General features: G+C 46.3%; 1 protein-coding gene across 4 annotated transcripts; it reads left to right on the plus strand.

The window, feature by feature from the left end:
* Positions 1-248: 248 nt before the first annotated feature.
* Positions 249-8,921, plus strand: LOC106732098 (uncharacterized). 4 transcript variants are annotated; one of them, XM_025185245.2, is made up of 4 exons: positions 249-2,736; positions 3,472-3,807; positions 6,685-6,830; positions 7,497-8,921. In XM_025185245.2, exons 1-3 carry the CDS (start codon positions 2,571-2,573, stop codon positions 6,825-6,827), a joined length of 645 nt encoding a protein of 214 aa, XP_025041030.1. In that variant the 5' UTR covers positions 249-2,570; the 3' UTR covers positions 6,828-6,830; positions 7,497-8,921. The 4 variants fall into 4 exon arrangements, with proteins under 4 accessions (XP_025041030.1, XP_075765604.1, XP_025041031.1 ...); XM_075909489.1 differs by having other exon boundaries at positions 7,843-8,921; XM_025185246.2 differs by having other exon boundaries at positions 6,724-6,830.
* Positions 8,922-15,112: the final 6,191 nt, after the last annotated feature.

A 15,112-nucleotide genomic window follows, 5' to 3' on the forward strand; every position in this document is an offset into this window, starting at 1 on the left:
TTGGTGTGAAAAGAGGGAGGCTTTTCTGTTCAGTTTCTACTGGATGGCTGTGTCTAGACTGGCAAGTTTTTCCGCAAAACTGTTTTTGTGGAAAATCTTGCCAGCTGTCTACACTGGCCACTTGAATTTCCGCAAGAACACTGACGATCTCACGTAAGCAATCAGTGCTTCTTGCGGAAATACTATGCTGCTCCCGTTCGGGCAAAAGTCACCGTGAAAATGGTGATCGGGGCTTTTTTGCGCAAAAGTGCGTCTAGATTGGCACGAGCATTTTTCCGCAAAAGCACTTTTTGCGGAAAAGCGTCCATGCCAATCTAGACGCTCTTTTCCGCAAATGCCTTTAATGGAAAACTTTTCCTTTAAAAGCATTTGCGGAAAATCATGCCAGTCTAGACGTAGCCGATGTGTATCCACATAATTGCATCCCATCACAGTGACTATGATGTAGTCACAGATGCCCCTTGAGGGTGCCTGTTGGGGTGCTGACCCGGCCACTGCCACTCACCTTCATGCTCTCTGGGGCTCTGAGCTGAGGTCCCTGCCCCCACTGAGAAGCAGTACAGACACTGAACCACTTCAGGTCCAAGGAGAGTGCAGTTTAGGGCCCAGCCTCCTGGGATATCACTCCCCAGATGGGATCAAACCCCAAAGAATCAGGTAAGCCCCCTTTATCAATGAAAGGGGGAATGTGCACACTGGTTGCCCCCCCCCCTCCCCCCCCCAGGTAACACTCGCTTACACTGGGTTTGAGAGAAAATAAAAATGGTTTTATTAAGTGGAAGCAGTAGGATTTAAGTAGTAATAAGTGAAAGTAGGCAGAGCAAAGTAGGTTACAAATGAAAAGAAACAAAACCGCTTGGCTAATTCTCCACTGAAACCTCAGTGCAAACTTAAACTCACCCTAAAACCTCTTTTCCAGCTACCAGTCTAAACCAGGGCTCTCTTCCCCACCCTGGGGTCCCTGGCCCCTTCCTTCAGGTGCAGCCCAGCCAAAAGACCCAGGCCTCTCCTTTCCTATTCCTTTTGTTAAGGAGTTGAGGCCACTCCCTACCAACCACTGCTCAGACTTAAAGATAAAAGATTGTTTAACAGTGGCTCATCTAGAAGTTGCAGGTAACACCCTCTATGTCTCCCATTCATACATTTGAAACTCACCAAGTATTCCCCACTCCATGTGTCTAATTTTACACACACAAATGATACATACAACAGAGTAAGATAAACAGAACCAGCAGATCATTACATGAAGATCGATGAGTTACATGAAATAATTCACTCAAACCACCTTTGAGTTATGTATATTCATGTCCGTGAGTCCATTTCATAAAGAATGTGGTGGGGGGAGGTCCGTCACAGTATATTATCTGGGTGAGCACTCTCAGCGGAGGCCAGATATTTAATGGGCCCTAGACGGTAAATCCTTTTCTCAACATCAGAACTTGCCCCTCTAGGGTAGTACTGAGGCATGATGAAGGATGGATAAGATAGGAAGGGCAATGTGGGAGAATCTTCAACTGTTGCTTGAGTCTTCTGTGCTCTGCTGGCAGAAGATGTCTTGTTTAAGGGTTGTCCGTCGGGCACCTTCACTAACATTAAAGTCGTTCACATTTAGTTTGCTGCTGGAAGCTGATTTGCTAAGTAGAGGATTTTATTTCTCAGACTCTGAACTAGTGTAGGAGGCTGACCTCCCCTCTGCAAACACAGTCTATGGTCTTGATTGCCTTTATGAATTATTGAAACTGCTGTGGCTTCACTAATTTCTCCCCCCCCCCTCCACACACACACGTTAAGCAGCACCCTTTAAAAAGCTATTGAAAAAGCAACAGAATTCACACTATTTTTTCATGCTTCGTAACAACTAAAATTAATCAAATATTTGTAAAAAGTTACCTGGGCTATCAGTTTAAATTGCTCTGAGCGTTCAAATGAATTCATAAGTGGAAGCAGTAGGATTTAAGTAGTAATAAGTGAAAGTAGGCAGAGCAAAGTAGGTTACAAATGAAAAGAAACAAAACCGCTTGGCTAATTCTCCACTGAAACCTCAGTGCAAACTTGAATTCCGTGGGAAAAAGAAAGTCTGCCTTCTCTGGTACGTGGTAATGAATGAGACAGAGAATAAACTGGGATTTTTTAAATTTTTTAAATACAGTTTGCTATCATCAAGCCATGCTGAAAAAGGAGAGAAGCTATAAAGACTATGGTCAAATACTTGAGAATTTCTACAATGTCACTGAAGTTGGTGCAAAGTGAAATGATGATGATTATTTAGCTCCATTCTAGGAATATGTGATTCTCAATGCTCTTGGCTGCAGATGGCCAGCCTTGGAAGAAATAGAACTTTGTGAGGCCTCCTTTGGTTAGGTAGGTAGGTAGGTGTGTGTGTGGGGGTGTGTGTGTGTGTTGTGGTGGACTAGCTTTAACGGTCTTCTGGCTCTTTAAGAAGATCTCTACACCATGATATCTGTTAAATGAAGCTAAATGACAGTGTGGTTTAAATAGTGAACACGGAACTCGTAAGGGGAGAAGCTTGTACTTTGCAGACAGCTCATAGGTGACAATACAGGTTTCTAATGCACTCTCTCTGCTGTGAGAGGAAAGGGGTGCCGAAAATTGTCCAAGATTTCAATCTGATGGCCATCCAGAAAATGAGAACAATCAGGGGTTCACTGATTGAGTGTGGAAGAGGCAGCCTTATTGTGGCTCTCCTGCTGACAGCATTGGGAATAAAAGATATAGGTAAGTAGAGTCCTGCAAATATGCCTTCTAGGTACCGTATAGACATACTCTGTTAGCCTGTGCTGAAACTGTGCCCTATCTCTACACTGCTCTTGTTACCGCTGCTGGCTAGATTACAGCTAAGTGGGGGGAGGGTGTTTGACAGCCCATGTTATAATTGCACCTTTCACTTGGTTTGTGGATAAAGCCTGAGAGAAGCTGAACTCTGCTCTGAGGGGAAGGAGTATCTAGAGCTGACTGGAAAAAAAAAGTTTATTTTCCCTGTAAAACAATGAGATTATTCTTTTAAAAAACTGGACATTTTCAATCAAACTGAAAATTAAAAATTTTGGGCTTTTAGGCTTTCTGACAAAAATACACTTTTTGGGGGGAGGAAAACTTGACATTTGTCAAATCCAATCTTCTGTCAAAGCTTGCCTTAGCAAAAAATATATGGCCAACCTGCATGTCTAGACCTTGTAGGACAATACTGAGGGATATCTCTTCCTCACACCTTTCTGTGGCAGGGCCGCCAAGTAACACTGAGGCTATGGGAAAAGCCAAATGATTAATTATTTGTATTAGAACAGCGCCTGAGAGCACTAACCAAGATCAGGGCCTTATTGTGCCAGGCACTGTTCCCACAGAGTGAGAGACACTCTGCCCCAAGAGCTTGCAAGTGACTTGAAAAATACTAGGCAAGGTAATGCACATACAATAGTTAATGTGTGTTGTGTCTTCTCTCTTACTCCCCAGGATGTGACACACTTGAAATCATTTACCCATCAAACAGCGTTACCCTTAAAGAAGGTGATTCCCTGACCTTGAATTGCACAGTGAGGTACCAATTGAACCAGTCTTCAGATCCGAATGTCTATTGGTGTAAGCATGTAGACAATCAGAACGACTGTGCTAAGGTTGGCAGAGAGCTGGAACACTTCCCATCAACAGAGCACTCCAATCCCCAAGCAAGGGTCATCTTGTCTCTGCAGCTTCATAATGTAAGTCAGTCACACAGCGGTGGTTACCAGTGCAGAGCAAGTGGGAGAGACAAGTCTGCAGTGGGTCACTATATCAGAGTGAAAGTAATTGGTAAGTAGCAGTAGCTTTACGGTTTGCTTGGGCCAAGAAGTGCTAGAGGGGCAAAAGCAATACATTCTTGTCCTCAACATTTACCTTTGATTAAAAAATTTCAGTGAACCCTGGACTTTAGAAAAGCGGACTTTGACTCCCTCAGAGAACTGATGGGCAGGATTCTCTGGGATGCTTACATGAAGGGGAAAGGAGTCCAGGGGTATGTCTAGATTACATGGCTCTATCGACGGAGCCATGTAAACTAGTTTATCCGGCATAGACAAAGAAGTGGGGATTTAAATAATCCCCGCTTAATTAAAATAAACATGGCTGCCGCGCTGTGCCGACAATCAGCTGATCCGACACAGCGCGGCAGTCTGGACACGGATCTGTCGGCTGGGAAAGCCTTTGCCGACCGATCCCTTATGCCTCGTGAAACAAGGTTTACAGGATCGGTCAGCAAAGGCTTCCCCAGCCGACAGATCCGCGTCTAGACTGCCGTGCTGTGCCAGATCAGCTGATCGTCGGCACAGCGCAGCGGCCATGTTTATTTTAATAAAGCAGGGATTGTTTAAATCCCCGCTTCTTTGCCTATGCCGGGTAAACTAGTTTACATGGCTCCGTCGATGGAGCCATGTAGTCTGGACATACCCCAGGAGAGCTGGCAGTATTTTAAAGAAGCCTTATTAAAGGCACGGGAAGAAAGCATCCTGATTTGCAGCAAGAAAAGCAAATATGGTAGGTGACCAGATTGGCTTACTGGGGAAATCCTTGGTGAGCTTAAACACAAAAAGGAAGCTTACAAGAAGTGGAAACTTGGACAGATGACCACTATCTTTGGCCACTATCTTTGAAAACTCATGGAGATTGGGAGAGATCCCAGATGACTGGAAAAAGGCAAATGTAGTGCCCATCTTTAAAAAAGGGAAGCAAGACAATCCAGGGGACTACAGACCCATCAGCTTTACCTCAGTCCCTGGAAAAATCATGGAGGGGATCCTCAAAGAATCCATTCTGAAGCACTTGGAAGAGGGGAAAGTGATCAGGAATAGTCAACATGGATTCATGAAGGGCAAATCATGCCTGACCAATCTGATTAGCTTCTATGATGAGGTGTAACTGGCTTTGTGGATATGGCTGGTAGCCCCACTTCATCTACAGGAGGTGAGAGCAGCCTCCAGTGTGGTTTGGATTTTCAGTACCAAAGCAGTTCCTGTAATTATGGGGGTTGAGGAAGAAACAAGGGCATGATGAGAGGAGTGTGAGAGTGCTATGCTGCCAGTCCGTAACTCAGAGGCAAAGCTCACTCCCACACTGGCTTGCCCGGTATTCACTCTTGTTTTTAACCCAAAACCTGATAAATTAACACACGGCAAAGAAATGCTTTAAAGTATATGAGCATTCACTCCTTGGTGGTGTTGGTAAGGATCACCCACCCCTTCGTTGAGCTGAATGTATGGTTTGGGAGGGTGGGTGCTCTCACACATGGAGCTCATGAGGTCAGAGCCAGCATTGCTGAACTACTTCTCACAGAGTTGAACTACATTTCTGTTCCACGTGAATAAGAAAAAAAAATGCTGCATAGAGGACAGGAATGGCTGAATTATACCAGGGTCCCTGCCACTTTCCCTTCTAAATCCTTATGGGTGATCATGCAGAAAGTTCTCATCTGAGATTTCAAGCGACCCCTGCCCAATGCTCGAAAGAAAGCTCTCATCCCTTCCCTTGAACCTTCCAAAGTCCCTGCTGATATCTCTGAGGCAAAGTCATTTCTGACACAAAGTGGATGTTCAGTACTTTCCTGCGCTGGATATAGAATGCTCCTGAGCCAGACAGAGGAGAGTGCTTAAAAACAAACTGCAGAAGTTCAGGGTAGAGGTTCAGGGCAACTAATCTAACAGGGAAGTCAAAGAGAAAGGAGACCATGTAGAAGCTCAGCCTAGGAGGAATCATTCATACCATGGGGTATAGCCAGCTGGTTGCAAGGCATGTTAAATGCCACAACTGGAATACACCCTTGAGTACAGGCAATACACTGTGGACTTCTATGCTGCAATTTGAGGGATGAGGGCCTGATACATGTAGCACGTGTGTGTTTGACATTATGACAGTGCTTGGCCATTTGCTATGCATTTAGGCAATGCCAAAGCTGTTGCCCCTGTGAATCCAAGCAGTTCCCTAATCTAGACATTCTCTGTTCCACCTCCTTGTCCACAAACATGAACCAAAATGCTATTCTATCTTTAAATGTCTCTCTTCCTACTTCAGCATCACCCTCTCCTTTCCTTCTGTCTGTGTTCCAGAGTCCAACTCCTCTAGTCTGCAACCATCAGTTGGCTCCACTTTTAAGTTACACAAAGAAAGAATTTGTCTTGCAGTCATAATATTATTTTATCCTTGCTTTTGCTCTCCCCCCATCTGTACACACAGAGTGAGCTCTGCACCACAGCTACTGTAAGCGATGACCAAACCTGAACTCTGTGTCCACACTGGAGTCACCTTACCAGTTCTCATGGATCGTCTTCACAATGCAATGCAGCATGGCACCACCCCAGCGTGGTGGTGGGTCAAAGCCTGCCAGTCACATCCATGCTACAGTACTCTGATTTGACATGGCTGAACTGAATAGGGCAAGAAGGAGCAGGTTCATCTTCTTTCCAAGCAGTTCACCTAGTTTAATTGTTAACAATGCATCAAAATTATATTCTCATTCACTGTAGTGTCTTTCATGCTGCCTGGAGCTTTCTCCAAAACATTTCATCTCACTTTTCAGTTTTTTTTCTTTCGTTACCTTCTCTGTGGCTTAAGAAAGCCACTGTGGTTTGAGTTTACAGCGAGATATAGAGTAGTTCCACCAACTGTTTTTGCTTACCCTAATTTTGTTCATGCTTGTAGCAGAAGAATTAAACCATGTGAGTTCTTTGAACGCAACAGGGAATCCAGAGGCTGTGTCTGAAGGCAACAAAGTTCTGAGGATGGATTCTTGGCTGGAAAAGATACGGACACTCATCATGATACTCTGGATGATTCTTCCTTAAAAGGTAGGAAAAGAAAGATGCATAAATTCTCTTGGGAGAGAGATCCTGTGATGTGCCATCCTCTAAGATTATAATAGAGCCACACAATGGGATTTCCAACATGACCCTGCTTTCCTTTTTCATAAGGAAACGACTATTTTGTAGAATACTGCCGGTCCCATTTCTGCCATATCATAGAAGTTAATGGACTGGAGTCCCCAGCCAGGAAGTCAGAGTGAACCCTGCTTGTATTAATGCCTATTCTTTCCTAGGCTTGGGACAAGGTGACACTGCTCCAACCTTGGTCTCCTGCAGACAGCAAGAGTGACATCTGTGGTTATCTGACTTGGTGTATGAAGCAGGCCATGTGGCTTTGGAGCAGATTTAGCTTATGGGTTTCATTTGTTGCTTATTAAGTGTGACCAGGAGGCTGGTGGGATTCTTAGTCCTGAGTTGTAGTAATGTAATCTGAGCCATTGTGCAAACAAGTACTGCGTATGGACTCTTTGTAGTTGATTTAAAGATGAGATGGCCATCTTAGGAGTGTGATGGCCCTTCAGCATGAACTCTGGGATGGCTTTTGGGGATTTAGGCTGGTCTGTGTTTGGACAAACATATGCTCTGTTAATGTGGACATAACACTCGACTCATTAATGGGCTGCTAGGGTTTTTTGTTTGTTTGTTTCTTAGGACACGTGTGATGAAGATGTGGTTTCTGATGCTTGGGAAGAGTCCACTAAACAGCAAAGTAACAGTTAATAGACTAAACTTCTATAAAGTTGTAATAGCAAATTCAGTGTATCAACTACAGAGCCAGTTGTATTTCATCATTTCTTGGAACACTGCTTCTGAAGGATTTTCAGGGGCTTAATGTCTGAGCACCTGGATACTAGCTTTGCAGGATTATTTACTGCACTAGTGGTTAACCTGTCAACACTCCACATCAGCCAGAGGGATTCACATAGTCATCAGCATCGCAAGTGAAATTCTGTAGTCTGTGATGCCAGTCTTGTGTGTTTTGTTTTCACTCTTTCAGAGAATGGATGTCTCCGTGTTTACATTTAAAGGGCAGGAAGAGATTTCTTTCCATCTCTTCTTTCTGGACCAACCCAAAGAGATCTTCTAAGCCTCGTTGCCTCAACGTGCCATTCTCTCTCTCTTTAAAGAGAGATTCTACAGTGCTTCTAGCCTGCCGCCATTTTCTGATCTGCATTGTCTTTTGACGTGTTCTGTCCTACCACCTTCTCTTTCTGGGTTGCTCTGAAGGTGCTGGAAGCTCTTCTTTAATCCCAAGCAAACTGGGGTTAGAATTCTGTAAAGAGGGTTTTGCAGGTTTTGTAGCATTAGGATAGATTCCCACTGGATTTATACTATGGGTCTGTTTGGGGGGGAAGGGGAGTGGAAAGAAACCCTCTAGGGATTTAGCTCCTAGATGTTAGCTTGTATGTGTGTGAGGAGAGAGAGCAATGGAAGTCTTTAAAAAAAAATCAGTTACAACAGCTTCTTTGGGGAGAACTTGAACATCCTCTCTGAGTATGTGGTGGGCTCCTCAGAGCAGGATTAACACCTTCTCTATTTGCAAAATTAGCACACCATGGGACCTACCGGAAATAACGAAGTACTAACTGTAAATCTAAGCACAGTAGCATTGGACTAGTGCATGAGAACTGGAAAATGAAAATGACCAAAGATTAAAAGACTAAAAGTTAAAGTAACTTTTCTATGGAGATTATAAATGTGCAAATGATTTTTTTAAATTCTTCCAATTAATTAATTATAGGATTTTAAATACAGTATTTTATCTTGACTGTATGCTTTTAAAAATATGTTTGCAAATATAATTGTATATATCTGCTTGTAGGGGGTTAGGGAACTCTTTTTAGAAAGAGCTTGCTATCAAATCTATGTGCGATGGTGCTGTGTTCATATCTGTTGGCACAGTTTTGAGCATGAAGCCTCTTGGTATCATTTTGTTTCAAAGTCCATGAGGAGCTGCCCTGAAGCTGCTGTTTGATCACCATTTCTAACCTGTGCCATGTTGTAATAGTTGTGCGGGCTATGTGGAATGTAAAGGCAGAGAATTATCCTATAAATGAATAAAATACATAAGTCATGTGATGTCTATCTCTGTTTATCACTGTCAATTAACCTAGTTATTTATCAACTGTGAGGGGCTGTGCTTCTTTTTATGTATACTTTGTGGTTCCTTTCATCATAAGTAACCTGATAATAAATCTCTATCTGAGTTGTTCAAATAATAAAGCGTTTGTTTATGCCTGACAGAACCTGGTGCTTAAAGGGCCTCCTCACCTTGCAGAGACAGTGTACGGTATGTGTGCATCACTAGCCATGTTGGACAGGAAGAACACTGTGTTGCTACCATTCAGTTTTCACTCAGTCCTAGTATTCTAGGATTCTATGAGAGGACCAGGCTCTACTGGAGGTGTTTTTAGGACTATTAGTCAGCTGACAGTACTCCCAAAAGCTACACTGGAGCATTATTCTATTTCGTTAGCATGGTATATCTCTACTTCCATCTAGTGGTGAATATATGGGTATCAATTAAATAAAGAGACTAATGAAAATTCTTGTATTTTGAACTTTTCCAGACATTGGAAGAAAAAGTAAGGATTGTACCCACAGAGAGAGATACTTTACTTAAGAAGTTAAAACCTCTTTGAACGCTCTTGCATTTTTATATTCTATTCAACATACCAGGTTGATGCCTTTTCATATACAGCATCACCAAAACAATTTTCTGCAGCCTACAACCCCCAGGTTATCTGTAATCTTTTCAGTAAAATGCACAATCCTTCACCACAGCAGGGCCACAATCAATAAGAGACTGTGAAGCACTTCTTTAGAGAGAGTTGTGTGTGTGTTTATAGGATGGCTTGAATAAAACAGTCTATTCCTCAGTTAAGCCACAGTCACTATGACTCCTGTTTCGATGGAATAGCTACAGATTATATGTCCAATATTGACCAAAAGCGGGGTCCCTGATAGATGTAAATATCCACATGCAAAAAACCTGTAACATGCAGCTAAGGCTGTAGACAGGCTGTAGCCCTGTGTTCCTAGAGCCCTTCTAGCATGGGAGAGCTTGATTTCCCGATTTCAACCATTGGTAAAACAGGGAAATGCAGAGTTAAGGTGACAGGTCTTACCAACACAGTCTCTAGGAGAGCACAGTATTATTCCCCTCCCTCTGCCAGCCAGCAGGTACTCAGATCAGTGGGATTCATTAACCATAATGAAGGTCTAGAGGACTGTATCTGTGGGAGCTCTGACATGGGGATCTGGGCACAGATAAAATGGCAGTTTTGGATAAGGGGGTTAAGGAACTGTTTTATTTCTGGTATGGGATGGGGAGACACACATGTTTGGAATGTTAGTTACAGCTGGTAAAAATATTTTCCATCAAAACCGTTTTTCAATATAGTGATTGGATCTCCCTGGTCTGGCACCCTGAGGACCTGAGCAGTCCTGAACAAGGGAGTTTGCTGGACCAGGGGAGGTCAAGCTTTGGGCTTTCCCAGCGCTCCCCTCCTGGCTGCAGCCCAGCCAGTGTGCTCCCTGTATCCCACCTGCTGGGCTCGGCTGCCCCTAGCCCCCTAGTTGGTCTCCTCACAGGGCTGCTGGCACCACTGTATCCAGGGGCTCCCTCCCTGCACCTGGTCAGGCTCTTCTCTGGGTGGGGCTTCTCTCTGGGCCAGCCTCACTCTGGCCACAGCAGGACTCCGGACCTCTGGCTAGCAGGGCTCCCTGCTCTCGGCTGCTGGCCTTGAGGCCTGCCAGCCCCTTGCAACCTCGGAGGCTGGGGCTCTCTGGGCCAGAAACATTTGTGGTCCTGCCATACCATGGATGTTGCTGGACCAGAGTGTCCTGGATCATAGATGTTCAACCTGTAGAAAACTGAAATTTTGAATTAATGAAGTTTTCATTGGAAAATGTTCACTTATTCTAAAACAAGACAAACACTATCTCCCTCCCTCTCACCCTCACAGACTTTTGGCTGAAAATTTGACATTTTTAGTGGAATTTTTTTTTCTGATCAGCTGTGCCATGGGCCAAGCAGCTTCATGCTGTTAGTATCTTTTTCTGCTGGAGGATTTCAAAGCACAACTGGCTGGGACCAAAGGTGAAAGTAAGCCCGTGTGCCCGAGTGCAGTGCGTGAGTAAGAGGTTGTCCAGCTGGGGATGGGGTTCTGGATGCTGCCAGCTACTGTCCATTAGGGTTGCCAAGTGTCCCATTTTGAACTGGACAGTGCAGTATTTGAGCTTTCTGTTTGGGGAAACAAATTGAGAAAATATAAATGTCCGGTATTTTCTAAATAAGTTGTGATGTAGATTGTGATGTAATGTCAAGTGTGTCCGGTATTTTTGTTGAAACCGTCTGGAAACCCTACTATCCATGGGTAAGGTTCCTGTGCCAGTGCTCCTTTCTGCCCCCTACAGGAGCTTCTCCCACTCTGCCCCTGGCCCCAGTGCCAGATAGCTGTGGGGAAAAGCAAACCGCAGCCCCTGGTGGGCCCAAGCCAATATCCACAGCTCTTGGGTTACATGGCTACAGTGCACCCAGGTTCCAGCCCCGGAGGTCAGGTTTCCAGGCAGTGCAGTAGCTGTGCCCCAGCCAGCCCCAAGGATGTGGTGGACACACTCTCAGCCCCAAATTCACCCCAACCTCCTGCCATGAGATCTGACCCACCCAATCCTCTGCCATGAGCCCCTCCTGCCTTGACTCCTGCAGTCCCCACCCCTGCTCTGAACTCCCCACTTTCCCAACCGCCTGCCCTGAGTCCCCTAGGGGGGTTGCAACATGACAATACCTGTAAGAAACGTAAGTTACTCTCACCCCAACTGAGGGACAGCATTTTTGTTGTTGACCCGCTCTGTCTCTTTGTTGAGAAAATTAAGTGTTAAAATGTTGAGTTCACAGATTATGGATGAGATTTTCAATACAAGAGATTTTTTGTTAAATTTCAGTGACTTCCATGCGGAGATCAGAGAAGGCACCATCAATTTAAGTTACAATACAGTTTAAATAGAGCTATAAGGTAGGTAACAATGTAATTAAAAATGGCTTGCTAAAAGCTAGCATAACACAGGTAGAGCCAACCCTAGGATCTCTGGAGCTTAGTGTATAAGCCTCTACGCTACAGCTTGAGCTACAAAGCCATTTGGTTTTCAGCAAAGGCTGTTGAGCCCACGCATTCTCTCTCTGTAAGTGCCACAACATGGGACAGTGATCCACACCCAGTTGGTGTGTGGGTTACACTAGCATAGTTCAAAAGTTCAGCTAATACCTCCCCATGATCCATTTTTATATCTTTTTGGCTGTTCAGCTGTTGCAGACATATACAGCAGTGTCTCAGAAGCGAGCCATAACAACATGCAGTGTAACAATCACACACAATTCAGGTACTTGATAAAGAGACAAATGCTCTAACGAGCCTATTTCAGTTAGTCATACACAAGGGCCCACACCTCAGAGGTTGGGCCCTAACACTGGTTTCTCCAGGGTTGTAGCTAGGCAGCTTGTACTGCAGCTGGAGAGCCTAGGGCTATGTCCCATCTAATTGCATAATGAGTCCCACATGAGAGGAATCAGGCAGTTTTCTAGGAAGAACAGAAGGTGGCTGTACCAAAAGGGGAAAGCTCGGGGAAAAAAGCATTCTGGTAGGCTCATGATAGTAGAGCGTGTGGAGGGTAATGCCCAGGTGAGCAGGAGCCTTCTGAGGGGCAGAAAAATCTTGTTTTGGGGGATTGGATGCCAGTGTTCCTTCTACCTTTTTTCCATTTGTGTGTGGAATAAATGTTATGTACACCGTTATGAGCAGATGTGCACGGTCAGTAGAAATACATGCTGGATATGCTCTGCTAATCAGTTGGGTGGCACTGGAATCTCTCCTAGATGGCCTTTCAAGTGGTGCACAGCTTACATGGAACACTGGTCAGCCTCCTAGCGAGGAAGGACTGGCTGAGAGATCAGACCCAGATGGAAGAGGAGTCCTGAAGCTGAGAGAACAGGCTAGAGCAAGTATGGACTTTTCTTTGTGTTACTAGACTGGAGTTAAGTGTGCGGTTGTAGGTTGTTGTAAACGGGTTCTGGTATTAACAGTATCCCTGAAGGGGACTCGTTTAACTAGAGAGAGCCTCTGTGGGTCCTTAAGGGCCTAGAACAGAGGCAAAACAAAGAAGTAGAGCCTCTGGCGCAGGGGTGGGAAACCTCAGGCCCATGGGCTGGATGTGGCCTCTGGCTTGCTGAGATCTGGCCCCGAGGCTCAGGGATTCCCTCCTTGATTCGGGGAGCATATGCTGGTGTTCCAGCCCCCCTCGCTACCCACCCATAGGGCTGGAGCACACAAAATCTACTAGCCTGGCCCCCCACAGGTGCTGATGTGTGAGGGGAATGTGAGGAGTGTCTTTCTCCTTCTCACTTCTCACTGGTGTGTGGCTCCCGACTGATTTTTCTGTGGGTCAGTGGCCTCTGACCCCAAAAAAGTTTCCTCACCCCTGCTCTAGAGACACCTTTGGCAAGAATAGGGACTCAGGAAGCAGCTAGAGTTGCCAGGTGTCCAGATTTGAGCCAGACAGTCCGGTATTTGAGGGTTCTGTCCAGGAAACAAATTGAGAAAATAGCGGACATATAAAATGTCTGGTATTTTCTAATTCATTAAGGTTATTATTAGGTGTATCAGTACGTACTTGAGAACTGCCTGGCTGGTAGACACGCTCATGCTGCATGCGCATGTCTACTAGCCAGGCAGTACACAACTACGTGGGGCCAGGGCAGGAGGGAATCCCCGGGGCTGGATTTGTTAGTGATTTGCCGGGACTGTCCCCAGGACGGGCAGTACCCCGGGACCTGCATGCGTCCGGGTAAGTCCCGCTCCCCGCTGGCCGATTCTCTCCCCCTGCTCCTCCTCCTGGCCAGCCCTGCTGCCTGCCGGCCTGTCCCCGCCCCCCATCTTGCTCCCCCCTACCAACCCTGCTTCCCGCTAGCCGGTTCTCTCCCCCTCTTCCTCCCGATCTCCCACAGCCAGCTCTGCTCCCCTCAACTCCCTCCCGGCCAGCCCTGCTTTCCCACCAGCCGCCCTGCACCCCGATCTCCCCCAGCCAGCCCCACTGCCCATGACCCTCTTCCCCCCCCCCCCCTCAGCCCTGCTTCCTGCTGACCCGTTTCTCCCCCCCACACACCTCCTCCTGGCCAACTATGCTCCCCTCCCGGCTGGTTGTCTGCCTACCCCCCATCTGAGATCAAGTGTGTCCCGTATCTTTTTTGAAGCCACCTGGTAACCCTAGAAGCAGCAATCCTGTTATAGCCACAATGTTTCTTTCTCTAGGCCTGTGGTCATCAACCAGTCAATCGCAATCGACTAGTCGATGGTGAGGGCTTGACCAGTCAATCGCACCACCTACCTGCAGCGAAAACGGAGGTAGTGGCGGCTTCCTGTGGGGTGGATGTAAGTCCTGCAGCTGCACGCCACTTCCGGGGGTTCCAGAAGTGTGCTGGCTGCTCCCCTACCTCAGGTCTGTGGTATGCCGGAACTTGCGGGGGGGTCCACAGAGGAGGTGCGTGCTGGAGCTTCCCTCCTCTGCGGGAAGGGGAGTTGGCCCTGGAGGAAGCGCACACGGGGGCTTCCCTCCTCTGGGGGGAGAGGAAGTCCTGGGAGGAGGCTGGTGCAGGGGACTCTCTACCCCCACTGGCACCCTGTCCCCTCCCAGAGCTTGCCCCTCTCGCCCCGTCCCACACCCAAATCCCTCATTCCCACCCCAGAGCCCACACATCCTGTCTCAACCCAGTGAGGGTCCAGCTAGGCTGAAGGAGTTTTTCTGGGATTCCAGAGATATCCCGGAAAAACTCTTCCGCATCCAGGGTGCATTTGTTCTTCTGCTATTTTTAGTGGAAGAGCAAACATGCTCTTTCAGTAACCCCTATGTTCCTCGTTCCACGAGGAATAAGGGGGATTCCAAAAGAAGGGGGGTTTCTAACATTTAGTCCAGTCTAGACAGGCCAAGTGTTGGAAAAACCTCTTCCTACAGAAGAATTGGGGGGAAAAAGTGGCAGTGTAGAGTGTATAAGGGCTGGGGATAGCAAGTGATGGAGAGCAGGAGAATAGAGAGGGCGGGGCTTCAAGGAAGGGGTGGGGTTTTGGGGGAAGGATGAGGTGGTAGATCTTTGCTTGTTCTGAGATTTAAAAAGTGATCTTGGGTGTAAAAAGGGTGGAGACCACTGCTCTAGGCTTTCTGCCTCAGAGCAGGTGTAGTCATTGAAGCAGAGGGAAATGGCAGATTCTGGCCAA

The sequence above is a fragment of the Pelodiscus sinensis genome, chromosome 1 (assembly GCF_049634645.1).
Source record: "Pelodiscus sinensis isolate JC-2024 chromosome 1, ASM4963464v1, whole genome shotgun sequence".
Lineage (NCBI taxonomy): Eukaryota > Metazoa > Chordata > Testudines > Trionychidae > Pelodiscus > Pelodiscus sinensis.